The sequence below is a fragment of the Choristoneura fumiferana genome, chromosome 11, assembly GCF_025370935.1.
Source record: "Choristoneura fumiferana chromosome 11, NRCan_CFum_1, whole genome shotgun sequence".
NCBI classification, from domain to species: Eukaryota; Metazoa; Arthropoda; class Insecta; order Lepidoptera; family Tortricidae; genus Choristoneura; species Choristoneura fumiferana.
Window position 1 is genome coordinate 5,883,678 of NC_133482.1, and position 25,020 is coordinate 5,908,697.

Consider the following 25,020-nt stretch of genomic DNA (forward strand, 5'->3'; position numbering starts at 1 on the left):
CCGGTTTCTAAAACTTGGCCTTAATTGAATCCTTTAATAATCTAATTGAACGCAGCCGTTTTTTTTTCGTTGTGGCAACTTTCACTAAAGAGAGACGTGTCGTGTCAGTCCGCTGAAAGTCAATTTTTCATAAAATCGAATTGCCTTGCCTGAACTAATGTATGAAAAAACAATTAAACAATAGTTAACGGTGTTTTAAGATAAGAAGATGCCGGCCACAAGCACCGCCAAGTCGGCGAACGGCCCCAATAAGAGTTTATTTAATAACACAACCGGCTTAAGCACGCTTATCACAGTCACGGTTCTGTCGCTGGCTTGGTTGGCCGGATTCGCGTCGCGGCTTTTCGCTGTTATTCGATTTGAGAGTATTATTCATGAGTTCGACCCTTGGTAAGATATAGAACTAATTAATTTTAAAAGTAATATTTCCCGTCGCGCCTCTTTATTCTAATCTAAACAATCTGCATTTTTAGGTTCAACTACCGCTCGACGGCTTATATGGTGCAGCATGGTTTTTACAACTTCCTGAATTGGTTTGACGAGCGAGCATGGTACCCCCTGGGGCGTATCGTCGGGGGCACCGTGTACCCTGGCCTAATGATCACGTCTGGCACCATACATTGGATCCTACATACTCTGAACATCCCCATTCACATCAGAGATATTTGTGTATTCCTTGCTCCTGTGTTTAGGTAAGTTCAGCCCATAGTTTACAAATTCCAAAGCAAATATGTTAATTGTTGTATATTTATGCTGTTCGGAAGGAAAATTATATTTTTGTTTTTCCATTTTAGCGGTCTCACAGCCATAGCAACATACTTGTTAACATCAGAGCTGTGGTCCCGTGGAGCAGGGCTATTTGCTGCTTGCTTTATTGCCATTATTCCTGGCTACAGCAGTCGGTCCGTTGCTGGCAGCTATGATAATGAAGGCATTGCCATCTTTGCCCTCCAGTTCACCTATTATCTATGGCTAAAAAGTGTGAAGACTGGATCTGTCTTTTGGTCCATCTGCACAGCCCTCTCATACTTTTACATGGTAAATTATATTTCAGTTTAAAAATACTAATATGATCTTGGTTAAAAACTATTAGTACAGTCAGCATTAGAACTGAATGAGCGAGCAATGATGTACAGTCAAGGAAACTGAATCATGTACTAGAGGTGGAACCTTTGTGCTACTGTCATGTTGACATCCCATACATTTGCAAAAGAAATCATAGCTAAATTGATTATAACAAGGTCCCACCCTGGAAAAATTATTCAGTTTTCTCATCTGTATACAACTCTAAGGGGGTGTGTACATCGTTTTGGGCACCACAACCACCCATCCACTTCTACTGATTACTGTACCCTTGTTTAATTTGCTGCTATACTTGGAGGCATCAAATAGTTAGTTAGTTAGTAGTTGCTTTGTAATAAAGGTTTTTAGGTTTTAGAATAACAAATGCTAATTCATTACAGTTAATTGATGTCTTAATTTAAGTATGGTAGTTAATTAATAATCAATTAATGAAACACCAAATACTAAGACTTACTCTCTAATTTTAAATTTTATAATTGGAATGGTTTCCAATTGAAATTCCAATTCAAAAATGATAAATTAGAGTTGCAATTGGATAAGTGGAATCAATCAGAATGTCACAGACTGGGTCAGCACAAGCAGACCTTTATTATTATGATGATACATTGACCAAATTATTCTACTCTAATTTCAGTACTGTAAGATTGGGTTACTTTAGCCCTGAAGGGTGACTTTGGCCATTGAGATTAACTTGTTCCAGGTTTTTTTATTGCATTGAATTATGACACATTGCCATAATTAATGGTTAGTTTCAGCAGTTTCAGCAGTTTATGTGATACTTTAGTATTTTTTGCATCCTTCTATGTGTGGTTTTCACATGGGTCAAAGTCCCGCTTTATTGGGTGAAAGTACCCTGCTCTTCTGGTGGTCTTAATATTATTATTATTTAGAAGCCTGTAGAGGTGTCCCAAGAGATCGCCCAAGAACGGGTAGAGTGGAGGACATGGGGGGATTCCTTTGCCCAGCAGTGGTGGTCTTAAACAGCTTTTAATTTCTGTTTTATTTTTAGGTCTCAGCATGGGGTGGCTATGTGTTTATCATCAATTTGATCCCATTACATGTATTTATCCTGCTTATTATGGGCCGATTCTCGCAGAGGTTGTTTGTGAGCTACTCTGTATTCTACATAGTGGGCCTGTTGCTGTCTATGCAGATTCCTTTTGTTGGGTTCCAACCTATAAGGACTAGCGAGCACATGGCCGCTTCAGGTAATTACTGCTTCAATCCTTACTTTAATATTATAAATGTAAAAGTAACTTTGTTACCTCTTCACACTTAAAGCGCTGAACCAATTAAAATGAAAATTCGGATATATTATGTAGTTTGAGGTCCTGGGAATGACATAGAATACATATATCCCAGAAAGTTGAAAAAGTCCAAGCAACAGCTAGTGACATATAAATCAAGGAAAGTGATTGAAATATTGTTTTGAAAGGGGATGGGTTTGAGTCCAAAAAGCTAGACACTTTACGGGCCAGTAGTTAAGATGTTGTATGATTGTTTTTGATGTAACACAAATATTACCCAAACCAAACAAAACAATGATGTTTGGTTTGGGTAATATTTGTGTCACAGTGGAACTTTTTCTATTCAGTCATCTTTATGGTTAACTATCAGTATCTGAATGACCAAGCTTTGTGACCCCAGTGAAAAAAAGGTAGAATAATGATATCATTTTAAAAACTACTTGTGTTGCTATGCTGGCAATTTTGATTGGTAATTATATTCCTCATTTTGCTGCACTAAAAACGGCCAAATGGTACTTGTTATCTGAGTAATGTATGATTAACCATAGTATTGGAGTGATTGGGGTAAATGAGTTATGGAAATTGGCCGTGCACGAGAGAATTTTCACGAAAGACAGTATCATAATCATTATAAGACTGTAACTAACATGAAGTGCATGGGACTAGAGCCTGAAATAAACGTTAAATTGTTATTATTATTTTAAAAATATACTTATTGATTTTACAAAAAGAAGTACTATCCAACATTTGGTACTTGGGCATTTGGTACATTTTTTGTTCAAGCAAATGTAACACTTGTGATAAGAGTTTGGTACATTAATGTAATATATTTCATAACCTTTTTTACCATTCTTATCAAAACCAGTTTCAGGTGTAGGTATATGTAAAATTTGAGTTGTTACAGACTGTAACTTACAGTTGTAAATAAATTGTATAAAGAGCTTACCTACATATTCTATATACTAATTTGGTACACCAAGAACTATAACAGTTGTTGTAGGATGGCTGCACATTTACTTATTACAAACAATACATTGTTATATCATTGCTGAGTCAAATTGTTCATGGTTGGTCCCTATGTGAATAACGCTGCTTTCATCCACTCTAAGACTGCTTGTAGACGTCCGTTGTTTTCACTGGGCACCAGACCGTCTATATATACCCTTGTATATGTGTAATAATTTTTACGGATGGATGTTAGCTTAAGTTTCCAGTGCATGTACACACATTCATGAATCCAACTGCAATTGGGAACTACAGTCCAAGCGCACAATAATAGTGGGATGTGTAAGCGTCAATATGTATGTCAAAACCTTGAGGATAATATTTCATATTGTTTACGTAATTAAGCGCATAGCTGTAATATGTTAGCTATAAATAAATTATATTGAGGGACTGTTTCACCATGAATTAATAAATTTTAAGTGACACATAAATACAATGCCGTCTCTGTTTATTCGCACAAGAGAAACAGTGACAGCATCACAGATATCTGTCATATAAAATTGATTAATGAGTGGTAAAACAGGGGGTAATAATACTAATAATGGAAATAAGTGAGTAATTACTTAAATAAATTGAATGTTGGGGAAAAATATTGTTAATGGGAATGATAAAAACTTGTTGATATGGAGATGTTATTTTTGTTAAATATTTCTCTGGCCATACATTTATTTCAACAAAATGATTAAATAATAAATATATTGGTATTGGCACTTGTTGAGGTCACAAAACTTTGTACCCTTAACAACTAATCCTTTATGACTATTGTGCTATCATACTAATACAAGTACAATACAATATAATGACTCTTTATTGTACACCAGAAATAGTAAGCGATACAGAAAACAGGTCCACAGAAAGAAAATTGCAACATACATACATACAGTTAGTACATATTATTCAATAATACTTCGGGATTTATTCATGATGACAACTACCTATATTTATTGTTAAAATAAATATCATGGGACACCGAGACACTAATTGTCCTAGTCCCAAACTAAGCAAAGCTTTTACTATGGATACTAGGCAACGGATAAACATAGCTTTTACTATGGATACTAGGCAACGGATAAACATACTGATATAAATAAATACATACTTAAATACATATTGAACATCCAAGACCCGAGAACAAACATTTGTATTATTCATACAAATATCTGCCCCGGCCGGGAATTGAACCCGGAACCTCAAGCTTCGCAGTTAGGTTCTCTAACCACTTAGCCATCCGGTTGTCTAAATTACCTTGACGTTTCGACTACGGTCGTCAACTCGTTACCAAGGCCGCCGCAATATGGTCGAAACGTCGTGATTAAGTCCCAAAATTTATTAGTTAGTTATGAGTGAGAATCCCAATAGTTTAAATCATTATACATATTATTTAAGTCTTTAGATCTCGAAAACAGGTACCTGCTTTAGCTTAGAATAAAGCATATTTTTTTCCGGTTGTTTAGCGATATGTAGACGACATGCGGACAAAAGTCAGTCCTATAATAAATAATGTACTTAAAATATTTTAGTTGAAGTGCATTTTATTTTTACAAGCTTTTATGCCCTTTTGTTGTTGGCTCAAATCTTGCAAGTTCATTTTGTTCACTTCACAGTGGTCAGAATGACTTGAAATTTGGTATAGATTATGTAAGTTGGATGACAATGCAAATACAGTCAACAAAGAGTACAGCCAGGAAAAAAAAGCTTGTATTAAAAATATTTTTTTTACAGAAATTTTTATTTTTTATTTTTCGTACTGACTTTCTGTAACTTTTTAGGTGTATTTGCCCTGCTCATGGCCATCGGAGCTCTCAAGTACCTGCACATGCTGAACCCGAAAGGCCAATGGAAGCAGTTGCTCATTGTGGGAGGCTTGGCAGCCGCGGCTGCGGTGTTCCTGGTAGTTGTAATGCTCACCTACATGGGGGTCATTGCACCTTGGAGTGGACGGTAAGCATCCATTACCGCTCGAGTCTCATAGGGAACAATTTCAGCTCATTTAGACTCCAAGTGCCAAGCACCAGCAGATGTTCCTGTGCTCCGACTTCTGGCCGGGGGGTGTGGTGTTCCGTCGTTTTAGGGCAGCGACGAAGACGACTTTCAAAAATCCGGAATTAGTTTTTTTTTGTGTCTTTTTTTTAATGCCTTTTTGTGTATAATTTGATTTTTATAGCGCATTGCCGTAACCATTGTCTTAACCGAAATGCTGTAATTTTTAACGGACGATAAATAAATCGAAATGCCAAATACTGTGAATACAAATAACTAGTGACGAACTTTAATACCTTAATAAATAAATAAATAAAGCCTTTATTCGCGTCGTCGTCGTTCAAAGGTTAACTGGAAGAGATCCCTTTAAGGGATAAGTTCGCCTTTGTACATCTTATTATCCTGTGTTATGTTATTTTCATGTGTTTTATGTACAATACAGAGTTTTACAATACAATACAATACAATTCTCTGAGCAAAATAAAAAGTAGTAGGTATAAATTTAGCTTATAAAGTAATGTACAAAATAAAATATGATTAGTTTAAAATAACTAGTAGTAGTAGTAGTTAGTTAGGTAGTTAGTCAGGGGGACAAAGTCTAGACAATTTTTCCATCATCTATCCAGTACTTTACTCCCCACTATAATTTTATGTAAATACGTATACGGCAACCATTTTATTGGTCAGGTTGTACTTTTATACCTTAGAGGGACCTAAATTGTCGTCATTAGCACTTACAAGTGAAACGATAGGCGTTTCTCGGACCTAACTTAACCAACTTGAAAAGTTGAAAAACTCCCGACATTGTCATTTCAATATCTCAAAAATGGCTCAACCGGTTTTAATGCAAAACGTAAAAAATTTCATGGAAATCGAAAAATTCAAGAGCCATGCCAGACGTCATAGGTGTCAAACTTATAACACCCCTCCTTTTGCGTAGGGGGTTAAACATTTCAGTAAAGGACGCGCTGCAAAACTAGTGTATTGTGTGTGTGACTCTGTATTGTCAGTAAAAAAGCATTTCATGAAATAAAATTTTAAACAACTTTTTTGTTCAGTTTCTACTCGCTATGGGACACTGGTTACGCTAAAATCCACATCCCCATCATCGCGTCTGTGTCTGAGCATCAACCGACCACGTGGTCTTCGTTCTTCTTCGACCTTCACGTTCTGGTGTGCACATTCCCCGTGGGACTGTGGTATTGCATCAAGAATGTTAATGACGAGCGGGTGTTTGGTAAGTGAAGTATGAAAAATAATTGTTATAGGTAGCGCCACCAGAGTTGAGGTACGCACACAAGAACATGTCATGTATTAACAGCGGGATTTTGACATTTACTCATTCATTTCATATTCTCCTTTTATGCAATCAGTTCTTCATGTAGCTGTGTGTGTAATCATTCACTTCAACTCTCGTGGCGCTACCTATATCTGACGTATTCGAGAATATTTCAATTTAAAAATGATCAAAATTGGTGTGACATTATTTATGGATAGCCTCTAATTAGTATTTTAACAGTAAAGAGCTCTAGTCTTGTTGTGCCGAATTTTGGCGAATAGATTCTTTCTTTCTAGTAGCGGTTTTTTTTTTACTTGAGGTTTCCTTTACTGCTATAATTTTGGCACTTCATTTTATCCTTCTCTTACAGTGGCGCTCTACGCTCTCAGCGCTGTATACTTCGCGGGTGTGATGGTTCGTTTGATGCTAACCCTCACGCCGGTCGTCTGTGTCTTAGCCGGGATATCATTCTCCATACTTCTGGACTTGGTCCTTCGGGAGGACGAACTGCCTATAGCACCCGCCGACAGTGAAGAGTCTAAGAACCTTTATGACAAGGTAAGAAATACCTTATTACAGTTGAACCTTTTTAGTCAAATAATAAGGCAAGGATTGGTGTCCTATCATATTTGAAGAAGATTTGGAAAGTGTCCGTTTTAAAAAATTAGGAAACCCGGCGGGAATCGAGTTGTGTAGCGCGTTATAGGATACACAACACGCCCATGTTGTGGTACAGATGTCATAATGGTTTTCCATCGGGAAAAGTCAGATATCAATCGGAATATGACAACACCCGAAGTGCCATTTTCATAGTCATTAGTATGGAGCTTTATTATTTAGTGTCAAATGTCAAAATGAAAAATGTACGGCTGTACGATGGCTATTGAAACTGAGTAATAGAGAGCATGGCAAATACGAACTTTACCTATAAAATACGACTGAAAATAATTTATGGGCTACATCTGGGAGGCTGCCACGAAATTCGAAAATCGAAGTTCATATTGTACCGTTCCTCTCACTCGTAGTAAATAATATAAGCGGTAGGTACAAGTTAGAATTTTGTACTTCGTAGTATAAGGCCTGTCCAGTATTAGAGTGACATACCATGTAACAGCTAGTCCGAGTAGATATAAACCCAGTGAACTGTGTTTACTGACTACAAACAAAGTTTATGGCCATTATTATCTGTGTTAGTACAGCAATGTAACAACCCATTTAAATAGCATTAGCGTGCCTAATGGTGGCCCGGCGCCTATTGTAATGCAGATTATCAATGTATGTCATCACCACACATATTATTTTTATTGTAGTCACCTATGAATTATATATTTTTTATTAATTTAGACTTTTATTCTACAAGGATGGCACTAGTCATGGACATAATGGACAAGAACCAATAATGGTTTTTTCGTTAACCCACATTTTAAGAAACGGATATTACTTTTTTTAAAACTAATATAATAACTGATCATAACTAGTTAAGTTCATGAATGCTATAAGGCCTATGAGGCATTGGAATCCTCGTTGTAAAAATAAAATGAACCCTACTTATGAAAATAAAATGGAATTTGATTTTATCACATTATTATATTATATAATCTCAACATAATACGATAAAAACAAAGTTTACATTTCTTAATAATTTGTGAGTTCCTATTTAATCTTTTCAGCTGTTCAAATGCTTATATGTAACTTTAAGAACGATATTTATTGAAAAACCTCGTAACGTAATATACCTGCGAAGTAATTCAATCCCAAGTCCCGCGAGCGAACTACAGCCCAAGCCCTCTCATTGTGAAAGGAGGGCCGTGCCCAGCAGTGGGACGAATACAGGCCGTGAGGTGATGATGATGACAATTATGCTTATTAACTTCTTGACAGGCCGGCAAGCTAAAAAAGCGCACCATCGAGCCACCGCCGCCGTCAGACACTGGGCTAGGAATGAACGTACGCTCGGGCACGCTGATCGCGTTTATGATACTGCTGATGCTGTTCTCTGTTCACTGCACTTGGGCCACCTCCAACGCTTACTCCAGCCCCAGTATTGTGCTGGCTAGCTATGGGAATGACGGGTGAGTGTTTAAAATACTCTACATGAGTATTTTTCTCCTTAGGGTGGGAGGCAGGCGATAAAAACCAAGAATAAACCCAAACTATAGGATGCGCGAGCTGAGGTTTGTGAGTATTCCTGCTAATCAGCTTAATATTTTGAGGCGGCAGCGGCTGCCCTTGCTACGCCCTTGCATTGAACGCGAAACATAACTCACATAAGAGAGACATAAAACTTTTTCAACCTTCTTTTGCTAATTATGTATGAATTACCTAAAAACATTTTAGTTACGGACTGTAAAAAATAGTCATTAATTAAGAATCTTTAAGAAGAAATAGACTGATTATTAGAGTCTTGGAGAAATTAACGTTTTGGCCTGGGACCATATTGTCTATCTCTCTGGCGCTTGCGATCCTATTTTTACTCTTATCCCATACCGTGGGACAAAAAAGGATTGAAAACGATCGTGATTCCGACTGCGTTAGACAATAAGGCCTCGTTCAATGTTCCCTGTAAAATGAATGTTGAATGCGTGAAGTTAACGGATATCAAAAATAACACATTGTATTAGATATATCTGAAACGATAATTGTATACAGGTCGCGTAAAATCTTGGACGACTTCAGAGAAGCTTACGGCTGGCTGTCACAGAACACCGCCGAGGACGCGCGAGTTATGTCGTGGTGGGACTACGGGTACCAGGTACAGTATTTATTTATTTATTTATCACTTGGGTACAATTACGTTTTGTAAACAACAGCACACCTTAGACCTTACAAGAATAACATGAGAATGTATCGCATACAGCAATACACTAGTCTTTCGTGCGGTAGTGGATCTCAGTCGTAATGAATATAAATAAATAAATGAAGTAAGTGGTTTTGCGTAGAGTTCATTTTACAATGCAATATTTTAAATACATCAACATAGGGTGATGGCAAGTTTTTCCATGCTTTCCAAGTTTTTCCGCTGTTCCATGTTAGGTTGCAGCCCATTGTATACAATATTCAGTTACCTTTATAACTTCGACGACCGGATGGCCGAGTGGTTAGAGATCCTGCCTACGCAGCTTGAGGTCCCGGGTTCGATTCCCGGCCGGGGCAGATATTTGTATGAATAATACTAATGTTTGTTCTCGGGTCTTGGATGTTTAATATGTATTTAAGTATGTATTTGTCTATATAAGTATGTTTATCCGTTGCCTAGTATCCATTGTACAAGCTTTGCTTAGTTTGGGACTAGGTCAATTGGTGTCAAGTGTCCCATGATATTTATTTATTTGTTTATTTATAACTATACAAAAGACTCAACGATGCCGCGGTGTATCGTTGCCGTAAAGTTCTTATTACTACAATAGCGTAGTTGTTACTTTTTCGAATAGGAGCATGTGTATGTTTCTGCATGCAGTATTTCTGGTGACACTGGTTCCGGTACGGGTTTTTTTTTAATTTCGTGATTGTTTTACTTTCCAGATAGCAGGAATGGGCAACAGAACAACGCTAGTCGACAATAACACTTGGAACAATTCGCATATCGCGCTCGTAGGCAAGGCAATGGCGAGCAACGAGAGCGCGGCGTACGATATAATGACGATGCTGGATGTCGATTACGTTCTGGTGATATTCGGGGGGGCTATTGGGTACTCTGGCGATGACATCAACAAGTTCATATGGATGGTCAGGATCGCTGAGGGAGAGCATCCGAAGGATATACATGTCAGTTTCTTTTCGTGTAATGCTATTATAGTATAGTCGACCAAGTAAGTTTTGTCAGAATAAGAAGCAATGATTGTCACAATTATTTGTAAGTAAAGAGCCTTCGATGCTTCGATGTTATAAGAGGTAGGTACAGCTGACATTGTTAGGGTAGTAAATGAATTTTGTGGTCGACTATTACCCACCTACGACAGTCAAACAAAGTATGCGTTAGATATCGACGGGTCTTTTGAATCAACCTCGAATATGAAATATATATTCCAATACATATTCCAATTTCATGTCATATAGTCACTACTTTGAAAAAAATCTCGTATCAAATCAATACGTCAGCAAATTTAACCCTTAAAACAATGTTCATTAAGTTCACTCGGAAAGATCATCGATTTTTAGATACCAGCTTTTTTCAAAGTAGTGACGATATAGGTTCAGTCAGAAACCTGTCGATATAGTTAATTTGCTTGGAGAATAGTAAAAACATGACTTGAGGTTTCGTGTATTACCTACCACCCAATCACCCATGGTGTTTACGTTTTGATGTGACCTTTATCGACCAGCATAACAAGGTATTTTTATTTTTCAGGAAGCGGATTATTTCACGGAGAGAGGGGAATATCGAATAGATAATGAAGCGTCAAAAACTATGTTAAATTGTCTGATGTATAAGCTATCATATTATAGGTGAGAACAATTATTTTTGGTATTACCCATCTGTCATGAGTACTATGAAAGATTTTATATCTTAGACTTAGCTGTGATATCTCCATGTGGTAAAAACAGTACATCCTCGATCATGTTGAAACCAATTTTGGTTTGAAGTATGTATTAAGTTTTACCTTTGTGATTTTTTAAATATATTTGAACATACGGCCCAAACTAAGTAGCGGCTATCATAACACGCTTATATTCCAAATACCATCAATTTACGTCTTGTACTTTTTGAAAACTGTGACATACGGACGGATTTTGTCGTTTGGATTGGACTACTGAACACTGAAAATACTAATATTATACATTCTAAAGTTCCTAAGTCTGTTAGTTTGTTACCTCTTCACGTCTAAACAGATTTAGATGAAATACGGTGTCTCGGGGAAGGATAGTTTTTATCCCGGAAAATTGCATAGTATCCGTGGGATAGCGATAAACATATTCTACGCAGACGGAGTCGCGGACAACAGGCTAGTTCGGAATACAACTCGTTATGTTGACGCAGAGTGTCGCTTAAATCCCGTCCTTCTAAATCCTACATATCGCACGTGGAGCTTAAGAAAACTGAGTCGCGGGCAACAGGTATTAAAAAATAAAATTATGATTGTCAGGTACGACAGCGGCGGCAGTCCGCCGGGGTACGACCGCACGCGCGGCGCGCTGCCCGGCAACCGCGGCTTCAAGCTCACCTACCTCGAGGAGGCCTATACCACGGAGCACTGGCTCGTGCGGATATACAGGTACTGTAAAGCTACGGAAAGGGCCCGAGTGGACTCAGCATGACTTCGTCTACAGTCTTAAGGAGCGGCCATACCGCTGTTTAAAAAACGCCGCCGTGCAACGCTACGTAGTTCTGTGATCAAAAAAGAGAACATTCTGTACTTGTACTAATCTATTCTGTGCTTCTATCCACAAATCTCAAGTTGCCGTGTGTTACAAACAAGTGTGGAAATGTGGAAGTGAGAATTTCAGGCTGTGCCTTGTAGTGACACATAGGCTAGATTGTCTCGTTCGTTTAGACATGAGTGTTCAATTAAGCAGGACTGAGGCGCAAATCTCTCACGGAAAGTTAAAAAAACTTGTGAAGTAGCGAGTCATGTGTCTCATTTACAAACATTTTGTTGACAGGGTTAAGAAACCAGACGAATTCAACCGTCCTCGCTTACCGCTAGCAAAGAGGACGATTTCCACTAGCAATGCGATGTCTAAAAAGGTATGAATGCTATTTGAATACTACCTATTTTATTAGAAATTAATTATCAATGTCTTTAATAAGCTCTGATTTTTCCATTGTGCCTATATTAAGTCTTAATTAATTAAAATACAGAACAGGCTTCTATTCCTGCTATAATTATGTTAGAAGAGTAAAATATACAGTTCTCAAAGAAGCTGTTTCATCTTTCGTACATTTCATAGTTTCAGGGCCTGTTTCACCCCTCTGTTAAGTTCCGATTATTTTATAATAGATATTTGGGACGCCATCTCTCTTTAATCGTCTAAAGTAAACGGAGACAGCATCGTAGATGTCTGTCACATGATACCATAGGAACTTAACAGTGGTGAAACTGGATGAAAGTATTCTATCAGTTGATTTGTTGCGTGGATCAAATAATCGAGTATTTTATTTATTTGAATTAGTATTGCAGTTGTATGTCGCTAGTTTGATTCTAAGCTCGTGTTACTTTAATATTACAGCAGCTATCAGTAGGAGCGGCCAACACGGTACAGTGCCTTTTACAAACACATATTGATGTTGCAAGTTTGTCTACGAGAATTTGCATGTTTTTGTAAATAGTGACTGTCCATATTTTGTTTTGTCCATATCGGATGTATTGCAAGCACGTGTGTCATATTGTTTATAATTTTTTTAACTGTTTTTGCCATTGAAAAACCTTCACTTCAATGTCATTACATTTTTTATTTTTCGCCGTATTGTTTGTAAATTGATGTGATAATTTGTGCTTATGTAAGAGTGCGCTTTGTGATGAGTCGAAAATAGTGTTAGTATTAAACAATTTGACAGCTAAAAATGTTTCATAGCCTTCATAGGTGATGAACAGAAATGTATATTTTCTGCACCCTTTTTTTATAGACTACTTACCGCCCTATTTACAAGAAAAAAAAAAACCAACGCCCCTCGTTACATTATTGTTCATTATATCAATTTTATACGTCTGTCTTATATAAGACAGACAAGAAATAATTATTAAGATAACTTAATAATTACAAATTAAAAATATTTGGACCAGCTTTGGTCGTTACTCTACTCTACAGTCTAGACGTTAGATGGTATTCTACCTTTTTATACGTACCCTCATTATCCATTATCTGCAAAATCTCGCAAAGTTAAGCTCAACGTGCAATATGTAGGAGAAGGACGGGATTTAAGCAACAAAGTTGCAATATCCTGTCTCATATACTCTGCGTCAACATAAAGATTTTTATTCCGTATGACTATATGGGTCGATCAACTTTTCCCTGTACTGCGTTGCCATGGTTACGTCCCCTGGACAACTCTTTAAAACCGTGAGTTTCTCCATGTTTTTTGAGGTTATAATTCATAGAGCGTACAATTTTGTCGTAGTTACAAGCCCATTATTTAATGGACAATCTCCTAAGCACATTAGTAGCATATATCATAAGTATCATAACAGTTTTTTAAGAAACTCTGTCACTGTTGTCTCTTGGACAACGGGACAGAATAACAAACAAGAAAAAGTTGATCGACCCAAATTATCCATACTAGTAATAATCCCCTCAGCGACATTTGACTAAGCGCCGCGGCAAAATTCATACCCCGCGCCAAGGCACGCTTTGCCACTTCGCTTATAGTGCAAGTACGCACTATAAGCTCGTATTGTTTTAGCGCGCCGTGTCTCTTCAAAATATCGCTTCAGAAAGAGACTGCATGCTAAAACCGCGAGGTTAGCCGCATAGCGCGTACGTACATAGCCTTACACTACACGACGGCGAATTAATCACACTGTCGGTCGTTATATTTCCAATATAATTTTTTTTTAAATATCATGACCCGGATAACTCACGTCTTAAATCGAGTTTAGCTCGACATGTGCGCGTGTTGCAGCAGCCGCTGAGTCGCGTTGCTCCGAAGACGAAGGGCTACGGATTAGCCCGAAACATGTCGAGCTAAACTCGATTTAAGACGTGAGTTATCCGGGTCATTATATTTAATATGAGTGAGTCTCACGGTAGTTTCATGTTCAAAATCATTTTTTTTTGTAGACTTCGAAGAGAAGAAAAGGCCTGATCAAGAACAAACCGACGGTGGTGAAGGGCAAGAAGGTGACCCGATTGGAGTGACGCAGGCGTGAGCCCGCCGCGACGTGATTCCGCATCAGTGGTAACTTTACATCGTTTCTCTAACAGTTCCTTAGTTTATTTATTTGCATATTAATATTCACAAATTCTATGATATATAATAAACATAGACATAGCACTGTCTAGACGTAGTAGACATACCTCTAGACAGGGCAACACCGCGGTGCGGCGTGGGGCAGGGACACATCCGCCCAAACGCTAATTTCGCAGGTCCTAGTCCGTCCGAACTTCAGTTTACGCCGTACAGATAATTTGACTCTTGGAAATTATTACGCTATGCGACTAATTTCAAAATTAAAGTTACAAGTTGGTCTTCTAAAGCGTTAGACGGTATATAAAAGTAGTAATTTATCTATGTTTATTAGAATATATCATAGCATTGTCTCTTGGTTATTACAGACTTATTGACAAGTTCATACCATATTTGTAGTGTATTATCATAGTAAAAGAGAACAAGTAGGTCCACTCCGACCCTTTAGGAGAATTAACTGCCTACTCCGGCGCGGACGCTTAGGGTTGTCGACGTCTATTTTAGATTAATTACTTACCGGCAAATAATTGTAGTACGAAAGTTAACATATATTTGTCTAATGTCGTTATATTATTATTATTATACTAAATTTAAAAATGCTATTTATAAATTCGCTGGAACTGGAACGGTGATGGCGACTGTATATATACTACTCATGTCTACCTACACATAATACTATAACTAGATTGTTTATAGGTAGGTAGGTATCGATTATTTTTTATGTGTCCTTGCACGAAACTATTACAGTAAGTACACTTATATACCATTAGTTTACAACTATAACTAATTTAGAAAATACGTAAGTACGAGTACGCAAACGTAAAAGGTGATCATCGAATCGAGCGCATCGCGCGAATCGTGCGAAGCGAGCGCAAGACGAGCGAGCTAACATCGAAACGTACGACGCCGACGGCAGCGCAGCCTTGACTAAAGAAAAATTTATCAGTGTGTGCGTGCGGCGGGTGCATGCGTACCGGCGCCAAGCGGCGCGCACACTTTTAAGCCGCGCGATGTACTTTTGTTCGTAGTGAGCCTACTTGTTCTCTTTTACTATGGTATTATTGTCGAATTTGTCGGTCTAAGTTGTATTCAATTATTATATAGATAAAGATATAGTTGGACTTGTAAATTTATCTGAAATAAATAAATTGTTCAATGGGCTACCTATTACATTCGAATATGCACTGTATTGAGTTTTTTTTTATATTTAACAGTACAAAATATCAAGTTACGATGGATTTAATATGTCACATTATTTAATCAAAGACAATCTTGATTGATATTTGTTAGATTACTAATTAATAACGAAGATGAAGGTTGTAATAATACTTATAAATACGTAGCAGTGGTTTTCTGTCTAACCTATTTTTCTTGAGGACAATGAGCGCTGTCTCCATTAACTACTTTATTCAAGTTATATTTGTCGGATTAGTTAATATATTAAAGGGATTAGAAAAATACAATACATAATACAAATAATCAATTAATTTACAAGAAATTAGTTTATTTTCTTGAAACTTCATACATTTGGGCTTTGTATTATGATCTCTACGATTAATTCCTCGTAACTAATAATCTTACCACTGGTGTAACTGATGTTTGACTGACACCAATATTATCAATGTATTTACTTAGTCCATTAGATAAATATTTCTTAATATTTAAACTAATTTGTTAAATTGATTTATGCACTGGGTGCGAAATGTGGCGCTTTGCAGGACACAATGCGATTGTACCTTGTGATAATATGGTTAATTAATTATTCGGTTGTGGTTTTAAAATCTTCACGCTATAACTGGATTTACTGTTACTACCGTAAGAGATATATTTAATGAAGTCTCCTCACTTCTCTCGTTGGCATCTTCGTCTTGTTTTGACCATCAAGAACTTTAGAATCTTCGAATAACTTAACTTACAATTATATTTTTAAGTTCTCTAGCCGTCACAACCCCAAGCAATTATAAATGTAACTGCTGAATTAACAGAATTTAATTAAAATGTATGATTGAGTATTTTAATTATAGCATGTGGGGTTACGAGTCGCATTGTGTCTCTCTCCAACTGTCTATTAACTTCGATCGAATCGAGATTAAATGTCAACTACATGAAACTATGTAAATTCTACCGCATAATATTGAGCGCTCGAGGGAAAAAGACCGACAGTTGAGAGAGCGTCAATTTACTGTTCAAGTGAACATCTATTATTGTCTATCATTACTAAGAACGTCCATTTGTACTATTTATAATGATCGATAGTTTAAAATATTACAATTAGTGTTTTTCTGACTGCAATGTTTTCTTTGTTGGGCTTATTAAAGAGTAGTTCGCATAACCTAACCTCACTTCGGTACTTATCACAATTCGGGGTCGCGGTGTCTGTCTGTACGTAAAGTTTTATTATATGGCCACCAAAGTGTGAATATCATTATGAATAGTTATAATTTAGTTTGTATCCCCGAAACGTTATCACTAAGCGAATATAATGGTTTGTTTAGATTTCAATACTATAAGTGAGAATGACCATAGCCCGTGAATATTTGAGGTTTTATTTTGATTTTATTGTTGCACGACACTTTTTTTTGTTTTCGTATTGTGACAGAGTTTTATCGATCTGTAGGAGATACCTAGTGCTCTACAATGTTTTTAATAAACAGATGGAGATGATATTATCTTTTACTGAACACCTCTCAGTTTTGTTCCTCATTGATAGTGTTTAAGTGTAGGATCGAGTATTACAGCCGTGAATGGTGCGAAATAATTAGCTTTCTTCAACAATCTTTAATCTTATCCTGCAACGTTTGGGAAATGTTAGGGAGATAAAAAATAAAAACAAATTGACAAAACCTTCACCATATATTTATTAATAAAGACAATCTAAAAGATCACTTAATAGTCATTGTCTTAAAAAATTAGTTACCCTAATAAATTTATCAATATATATATATAATAGAATTTTATTTTATTACTTATTGTTTCAAGGATATGCGAAATTGTGAAAAGTCGCTCAGCGGGGAGGGACAGGGCTCGAGCTTATTCATCGTTGTTCTTTACGTTACCATCACATTGATTGAATATAACAATGAATCTAGTTATACATAGTACACTTACATCTTTCTTGAATACCTAATTAATCTAAATGCTTAATAAGGTTAACGACCTAAGTGTCTACGCGAAGAATTGTGCTAATCTAAAAACGTGTCTACAAATTTTTAAATAGTAGTTCAAAGACTTTTGTAATTTACAGAACGTTCAAAATCACAACACAGAGTGTAATATCAATTATCGTGCGGTTGGCACGGGGTTCCTCTACGGAGTATATATTACACGGCGGAGCGCGGGCGGCGGCGCCGGCGCCGCGAGGGCTCCGGCACGCCACTCGCCTTACACTCTTTATTCGATACAAAATTAGAAGAATATATATTCATTTAGACTTATAAAATATTCACTATAGTAACATTTCACATTTTTTGTTTTGACACAAACACAGAAGTACATTTACATTGCGTGCCGCATTCGGACTATAGTAAACGATTAGTCAGATAGTACGATTATTAAGCGATTACATTGTAGGAGTCCATTAAACTAGGAAAACATTTAGTTACACAATAACATTATTTCGTAATTGAACGCGAGCGTCGTTTAACTTTGTTCAGTTGTTTGTGCAGTTACTATTTATTGTATAATTAGGTGCCTATTTCCTTTATCTACGCTAGACTTGACCAAATTGACTTGACATCATTATTGTTTTATAGTTATTGAGGACTACGCCGTTGATGTAGCTACTCTATGCTAAGAGGCGCGGTAGAAGTTGCAGTGGCAAGACAGCGAAGCGGTCGTGGCATGATGCTAATGTCTTTCAAGAGTTCCTTCCTAGGCCTTTTATAATTTTAATTTACTCTCTAAAATATACTTCCGATAACAGATTAACGGTTTGTTAGTAAAGATGAAATAAAAGCAGAGCCAGCCCGCCCTCGTCCACTCTGCGCCGCAGAGTGGAGGGTGGGTTATTTATAAATGCAATTTCCAGTGCTTCTTTGTGTCTGTTTAATAATAACAGAAAACAAAAATAATTATTATACTAAAATAAAATCGTAAGGCACTTCTATATTTAAAGTTGAAATAATATAGTTCAATTCTCGACCTTAAATTTTAATTCTAAAGTACTTAGCGAAGTTTGTCTGCGTACGTTTACCTAGTGAGGGCGGCGAGCGGCGCGGTTCCTAGCAAGCCGCCCGCGGGCGCCGCCGGACACGTACCTACTGTATGTTAAATTAGGGGTAAGTAATGTAAAGCTAGACCCTGACTAGTATGACAACTTGGCACATGGAATGGGTTAGTGACTCTGTGATGATATACTATCAGTTATAACTCATACTAAACACAGAACGTAGAATATAATCTTATCTTTTTGTGAAATGAACGTGTAGACTTCTTACTAGAGAGTACCTTTCAGTCTTAATAGCTAAGAATATTGTTAAATTATCTCTGGAGGGACTTTGTCTTTAATAAATTGTAATTTTATGTAGTAGACCGTATCGTAAATTTAATTTGAAAAAATATTAATTATTTACATAATTAGCAAGTTATATGAGTTAATTTGTTTTTATGAAAATAATGCTCTGAATTCCGACAAGTAAGAAATATTTCGTAGCGTATTCCGCCCTTTCTGCCATAATTGAATCCGCACTCGCTATAACAAATGAATCTGCATATACTCTTAAGCGATCTCCAAGTTATTAATTAATTTACACCTGGGGTTTCACTTAAAGTCTCACCTTAATCTAAAACAATAATTTGTCTGCATTTCTAAGACGACCGCTCCAAACTCTGTCCTATAGTAAATCTAAATTTGGCATACTTAATTAATCTAGTCACAAATATTTGGCAAATGTTTGGCATACATTTCAGAACTTACTCTATGAGTGCAGAAACAACCGCCCCGTTTTGCAAGTTTTTACACAACCAGATAATCACGCGGGTTAGTCAGACAGGTCCAGCCGGCGTTTAGCTCGTGCGATCACTTGCGACAGAACGAACAGTGTGACCACATCGGACGAAGGGCCTCGGATGCCCTCCGGCTACGTCCGCTCAGGTACTCATGGAAGGAAACCGAACATCGAGTAAACATTCAGAAGAATAAATTCATATTTAAATATCCGTACCCGGACTAATCCCGCAATACATCACTACTAAGATTCGTGTTATAATCATAATACTGTGAGCGTTATACGCTATTCCTTTACCTTGTAATGTTAAATGTAAATCTAAACAGCGAAGTGTTAATCATATTAATAAATAACTCGAAGGTATTAACATGTCTTTTATAAGGAATATTGCCTCAAATTAAATTAAGTCGGTTGTTAATTACATAAATCGGAAGACAACAAGTAAGTCGATCAAGAAACGTCACAACCGCAAAATATTTAGTTACTTAAGAAAGAGTATTAGTAAAGGAGCAGCGCGGGCCAACTAAACATCGAATTCCGAATTGAGGCGTATATTGAGCAACCGTGTTTATTGCCCGATTTGTACATTCCTTCAAACGATACAATACACTTCTCCGAAACAACAATACATATCACAACACGGATCTACACGTATAATATAGAATTACATTACGTTATTTATAGAAAATAGCACTAGAATCAAAAATTAACTATTCAAGTATTAAATAATAGCATATCCAGAACAATCAATAAGGAACTATTCAATAAGATTATCAACATAAAATAGAACATTTGAGCATTTTCAATAATATTCGTGTAAAAAAATATTAGTAATCCTTCCATTATATTTTGTCTTCTGTGAACGATCGAGTGGAATGAGCAGGCATCGAACCGCATCACAGAAGGAGTCCTCGCGCCGACGCGGCCGCGGCTCTACCAGGGGGGCTACTACGAAGTTCGTATCGTACCGTTCCTCTCACTCTCGTATTAAATAATATAAGCGCCAGCGGGACGGCAAGATACGAGGTTCGAATTTTGCACTTCGTAGTAGTATAGGGCCAGGGCGATACGTGACTCGTGACTAGTCGGTACGGTGGTGAGGCGGTGGCCGCTCTCTCACTACCATCTACACCTGACTCTGAACCAGAATGCTTAACGATTTCTAATTCGACTAGTACAGATTAAACTAAAACTGTAAATAACAACAAGATGAGCAAACACGCAATGGTAATGGCGAGCTGGGCTCGCGATGAAATCAAACGACTCGGTAAGACGAGGTAGTCCGTAGTGTAGTTACTACACTATCAGTATCACACTCGAAGTTGCAATACTCAACAGTTCCATTATCATCCGAATAGAGTCCGGCGAACTCACTATCTCTATTTACAACATCACACTTGCAAAGTCACATTTAGAAGTCGTACTGTCTTATAAAAACTTTACGAAGAACTAACTATCTATGTATCAATCGTTATACAAAATATCTTTACGCAATCTCTTCAAGCTTAGCAATACGAGAGTTTCGAATAGTTATTATTTTATTAAGGTAATCGTTCTGTTACTCCGAAGCCTACTCCTCTAGCTACTAGCCACTACGTCGCTTTCAACTAGATCACTTTTTAATTTTATCTTTAAATTTATTTAATTTGTTATAATTATAATAAATGCTTATAAGTTTGCATTTCGTCCGAGTCCAAGCGAGCCGTTCTCGTGTCAAGTAGAGCGCTGTGCTACGGATGGCGGGGTTTGTTTGGCAACAGAGGGGGTCTAGTGCGGCGAGCACGAGCGGCGACGGGCGAGCGTGTTAGTCGGCGAGCGAGCAAGGGGCCGCGAACGGCGCGGGCGCGGGTTTGCATGGGTAATCAGCAGTCGCGTGCGGTCTGTCGGATCTCTCGACCTTTTCATAAGGCTTTTCGAGTTTGGGCCGTTTCGGCTCGGCGTCGAGTGGCCGGTGCGACTTCATGTGTGCGCTACGACTTTTAACTTTGTTAAATACTCTGAAACATAACAGGGTACACTATTAGAGATTGCAACAGAAGATAAGAAATAAGCAAAATCATAATTTGGTCGAAATCAAAAACACGAAGCGGAAGTGCGCCAAAGCAAAGCTGGAAGCGTTAGTCCTATAAAACAATATACATACATAGTTAATACACGAAAGCTTTTTCAAATATTTTTCTAACATTAGTATTATAAATAAAATATGCATTTAGGTATCATAACCTTCCTACGTGATGGACATAGAATCTGTAAGTACTCTTTTATAGATATTATTTAATAAAAATACATTTTTTTTTCAAATTTACAAAGATCGATGTAGGTAATAATCTTCCGGAATAAGTATGCCTAATCAATTAAAATTCTAAAGATGAAGTACGCAAACATTGACTTGACATGCATGCAACCAACATCAATAACACTGAGTTGGCGCGCCGGCCCGGCCGCCTCCCGGCCTCGCGGCGGGGCCGAGGCTAACCATGTAACCTAATTTACATTATTTCCATTCACCGAGTTAGTTTACAACAGAGAAAAACTCTTCAATTCTTAATGCATGCACAAAAGGCAATCTAGGTGAAACCTAAACAAGTAAGATCTCTCGAACCGATCGAATAGGGCACAGGTCGGTTCAGTCAATCATTAATGAAATACGAAACCTTATAAAACGTTTAAATAGCACTTTCGTCGCGAGCGGCGAGGGAAGATGGGTGGTTAAGTTTCACGTAGCTTGCGTTTGCGCGTTTACAATATCGATGTCACTTGGAAGCAGTAACTGGCAGTATCATCGTCGGGTGCCGGGCACTTACTTCCCGCAGATCTTGCACGGGAACTCCTCGTTGTCGAAGGGCGCGGGCGACGCGGCGCTCTGCGACGCCTGCGCGGGCGGCCCTACCGAACCCTGGATGTGGACATTACGATCCCGTTAGAGAGCCCGTCACTCCTCACTTAGTTTGAAGACAAAGTGGTGGGACGCGGTTTTTGTCGCGTTGCTTACTTGTGTGGAGAACTGCTCCATGTTCCAGCTTCTTAAGTACAGCATCTTGTAATCTTTGGTTACTTTCTTCCAGAAGTAGTAGAACTGTACGCACTGCTGCGAGTCTTTGGTTCTTATCTGAAACGTAAAAACACAATGCGTCAGTTACGTCACGATTTAGTGATTGACCGAACGAGGCGGCAGCAGTAGCGTGTCACAAAAAGTAAGATTTAGATAAAAATAATTTCTGTACAGATGTTTTTGCTGCTTTTTGTTGACCGTTTGTCATCCAACTTCATGCAAGCTGCAATGTCATCCGTACCAAATTGCAACTCAATAATAAATCACTATAAGAATGTAGATGAAATTCATTTTGAGAGACTGGAAGACAACTGCAACTTAAATAAAAGATTGAATTTTTTAACTTTAGGTACTTAGTGCCAGCGTCTGCTCTCTATTTATATAAACGCTGATTTGATTTGTGGATGTAAATTATATTGAGTCAAAAAGTTCGTTCTCAATCTACGGATCTCATTGGATCATATTGTTACAACGTAAAGTGATAATGGTACGAAACAGAATGCCTAGCACCGGGACGTATATAATCTGGGATGATGATGATGACGTTGATCTAATGCGTACCATAGATACCTACGAGTAACTATTAAAAAACTCACTAGCTGCGAGATTCTATAGAAGTCCTTGTCGTAATGCCTCAGGCCGGCCAGGAAAGCCTCCACCTCGTCGGGGGCCCAGCGGCCCTCCTGCTGCGCGGGCGCCGCGGGCCGCGACATGAGCCGCAGCGTGGCGGCGCGGATGTCTCCTCCGCACTCGCCCAGCGTCTGCAGCGCGAACTCGCGCGTGTGCCCGCCCACCGGCATCGCCGCGCACATTGCTAGCTCCATGAACATGCGGACTGGAAACGGGAATGATACGCCGTTATTTATAACCCATAGGTGGCCAAGTTGATAGACATTTGGCTAGGACGGGACTTGACGGGTGTCTAGTCAGTGGCAGTAATGGTTGCTAAACTATTTTTTGCAATGTGAAAATGCTTAAGCCATCGGCTTACCTTCCGTGACAATTCTGTTTTCCACTCTGATCACAATATTATTTGATTGGTTCGATAGGAATATTTTTTATTTATACTATACATAGGTAGGTAGGAAATGATTCCTGTCTATCCTGTTTCCTTGGCCAACACTAACAAAGAAGGTTTAACTGAATAGTTTTTAATTTTTTAATTCCAATCGATAGCTCCTATTTCTCCAGTTGTCCCAAAGTTGTCCCGTTCGTAATATTTTTTTTACAAAATATGAATGTATACAGGATCAACTAACCAGTTGGTTCGAATGGAATAAGTGGCTACAAAAGTATCATTCTGAACAACTGGTTGATCGGTTTAATTGATCGGAGTGGAAGAACAGGGAAAACTGTTTTATGAGGGGCTCTCTCACTTTAAGGGCATATCCAGTAAAATAAAAATATATCGGCGTTTATCCACTCTGCCGCCATAGGATCGCGCACATTCAACTGTGACGCTCCCTTGATTCAAGCATGCTCTTGGAATGGTTGCTAATCTAAAGCGACGCAAAAGTTGAAGTTGATGTTGACGCGAGTGTACCTTCATTATCATCCAGCGCATCATTGATACCAGGGTCCCACAGCAGCTGTTCCGAGGCCCGGTGGAGGTCTATCCGGTCGTTGCAGGTCTCGGGTATGTCGGCTTGGTGATCCTGCCCGATGTTAATGCAGGGCGGCTGGGGTTCTTCCAGCTGGGTCAACATATCGGTCTCCATGGCTGGAAGTCCTGGAAAGGGTGAAACAAACGATGAATGAATAATTTTGTTGAAAATACAAACTGTAACATAGATGCACAGACAAACCAGAAAAAGAGACCAGCGCTGGGAATCGAACCTAGGTCCTCGGCATTCCGTGCCACGTGCTATACCGCTACACCACCACTGGATAGGGGTACAGACACGAATTTCTCCTATGCACAACATTCAGCTTGTTTGTTTCTTATTTAGTCACTTAAGCAGAGACACTAGCGACATCTAAGCTGTAGCTCTCATTCAGCATTCCATTGGAACTAACCGCTCACCCGGACAAGAGATGGCAATCAAATTAAGATTGGTTTTTGGAGTCTTTTTGTATTACAACTACCCTAGTGAAATATGTTTTTCACTTTGTAATTAAAATAAAAGTCACTTTTTCTGCTCTAGTGTATGAAGTAAAATCTTCGTCTAAAATCAAGGCGCCAACAGCCGAACAATAAAAGTTTATTAAATTAAACATTTTTTTTACTTTTTCATTATTCTTTAGTTTTTTTTATAAATTGTAATCCTCGTTATATATGAATAAAATACAAAAACCAGCCAATTTGATGAAAGAAATAAATACTAATGCGTGAAAAATTAAAATAGTGAGTGTAGGTTGCTGTTTAATTTCCGATAATATCAGATATTTTATGCACGCTTTGTTTATTTATTTATTTATTTCCAACAAATGCAAGTTTACAGTAAAACCAAAACACTTACATATTAGGTTAGATCTCATATAGAAAGAATAAAAAATACTAGGTAACAATAACGAAACATCTTGAGAACACAAAATACCTAACCTATTTAATTATAATTACTGAAATATTCATATCCGGTTTACTT

At 37.9% G+C, this 25,020-nt stretch overlaps 2 protein-coding genes across 3 annotated transcripts in view; one reads left to right on the forward strand and one right to left on the reverse strand.

The window, feature by feature from the left end:
- Positions 1 to 75: 75 nt before the first annotated feature.
- On the forward strand, positions 76 to 15,375 carry Stt3B (catalytic subunit 3B of the oligosaccharyltransferase complex). 2 transcript variants are annotated; one of them, XM_074094202.1, is made up of 15 exons: positions 76 to 390; positions 474 to 692; positions 795 to 1,038; positions 2,093 to 2,291; positions 5,105 to 5,276; positions 6,374 to 6,552; positions 6,965 to 7,152; positions 8,476 to 8,666; positions 9,244 to 9,346; positions 10,117 to 10,359; positions 10,943 to 11,040; positions 11,679 to 11,807; positions 12,196 to 12,280; positions 12,763 to 12,789; positions 14,311 to 15,375. In XM_074094202.1, the coding sequence occupies exons 1-15, from the start codon at positions 209 to 211 to the stop codon at positions 14,386 to 14,388; spliced, it is 2,337 nt and encodes a 778-aa protein (XP_073950303.1). In that variant the 5' UTR covers positions 76 to 208; the 3' UTR covers positions 14,389 to 15,375. The 2 variants fall into 2 exon arrangements, with proteins under 2 accessions (XP_073950303.1, XP_073950305.1); XM_074094204.1 differs by lacking the exon at positions 12,763 to 12,789.
- A 1,896-nt stretch (positions 15,376 to 17,271) lies between these two features.
- The window catches only part of LOC141432577 (uncharacterized), a 347,176-nt gene continuing 339,427 nt past the window's right edge, over positions 17,272 to 25,020 (reverse strand). Inside the window, 5 exon segments of the mRNA XM_074094201.1 lie at positions 17,272 to 21,380; positions 22,188 to 22,279; positions 22,376 to 22,492; positions 23,032 to 23,270; positions 23,979 to 24,164. Coding sequence (XP_073950302.1) covers positions 21,188 to 21,380; positions 22,188 to 22,279; positions 22,376 to 22,492; positions 23,032 to 23,270; positions 23,979 to 24,164 — 827 coding nt within the window. The 3' untranslated portion in view covers positions 17,272 to 21,187.

Excerpts from the sequence above, each read along its gene's own strand:
- Stt3B (XM_074094202.1), top strand. The coding sequence starts at position 209 with ATGCCGGCCACAAGCACCGCCAAGTCGGCGAACGGCCCCAATAAGAGT. Across the intron at positions 693-794 it reads TTCCTTGCTCCTGTGTTTAG|CGGTCTCACAGCCATAGCAA; the intron begins GTAAGTTCAGCC and ends TTTCCATTTTAG. Across the intron at positions 1,039-2,092 it reads CCCTCTCATACTTTTACATG|GTCTCAGCATGGGGTGGCTA; the intron begins GTAAATTATATT and ends TTTTATTTTTAG.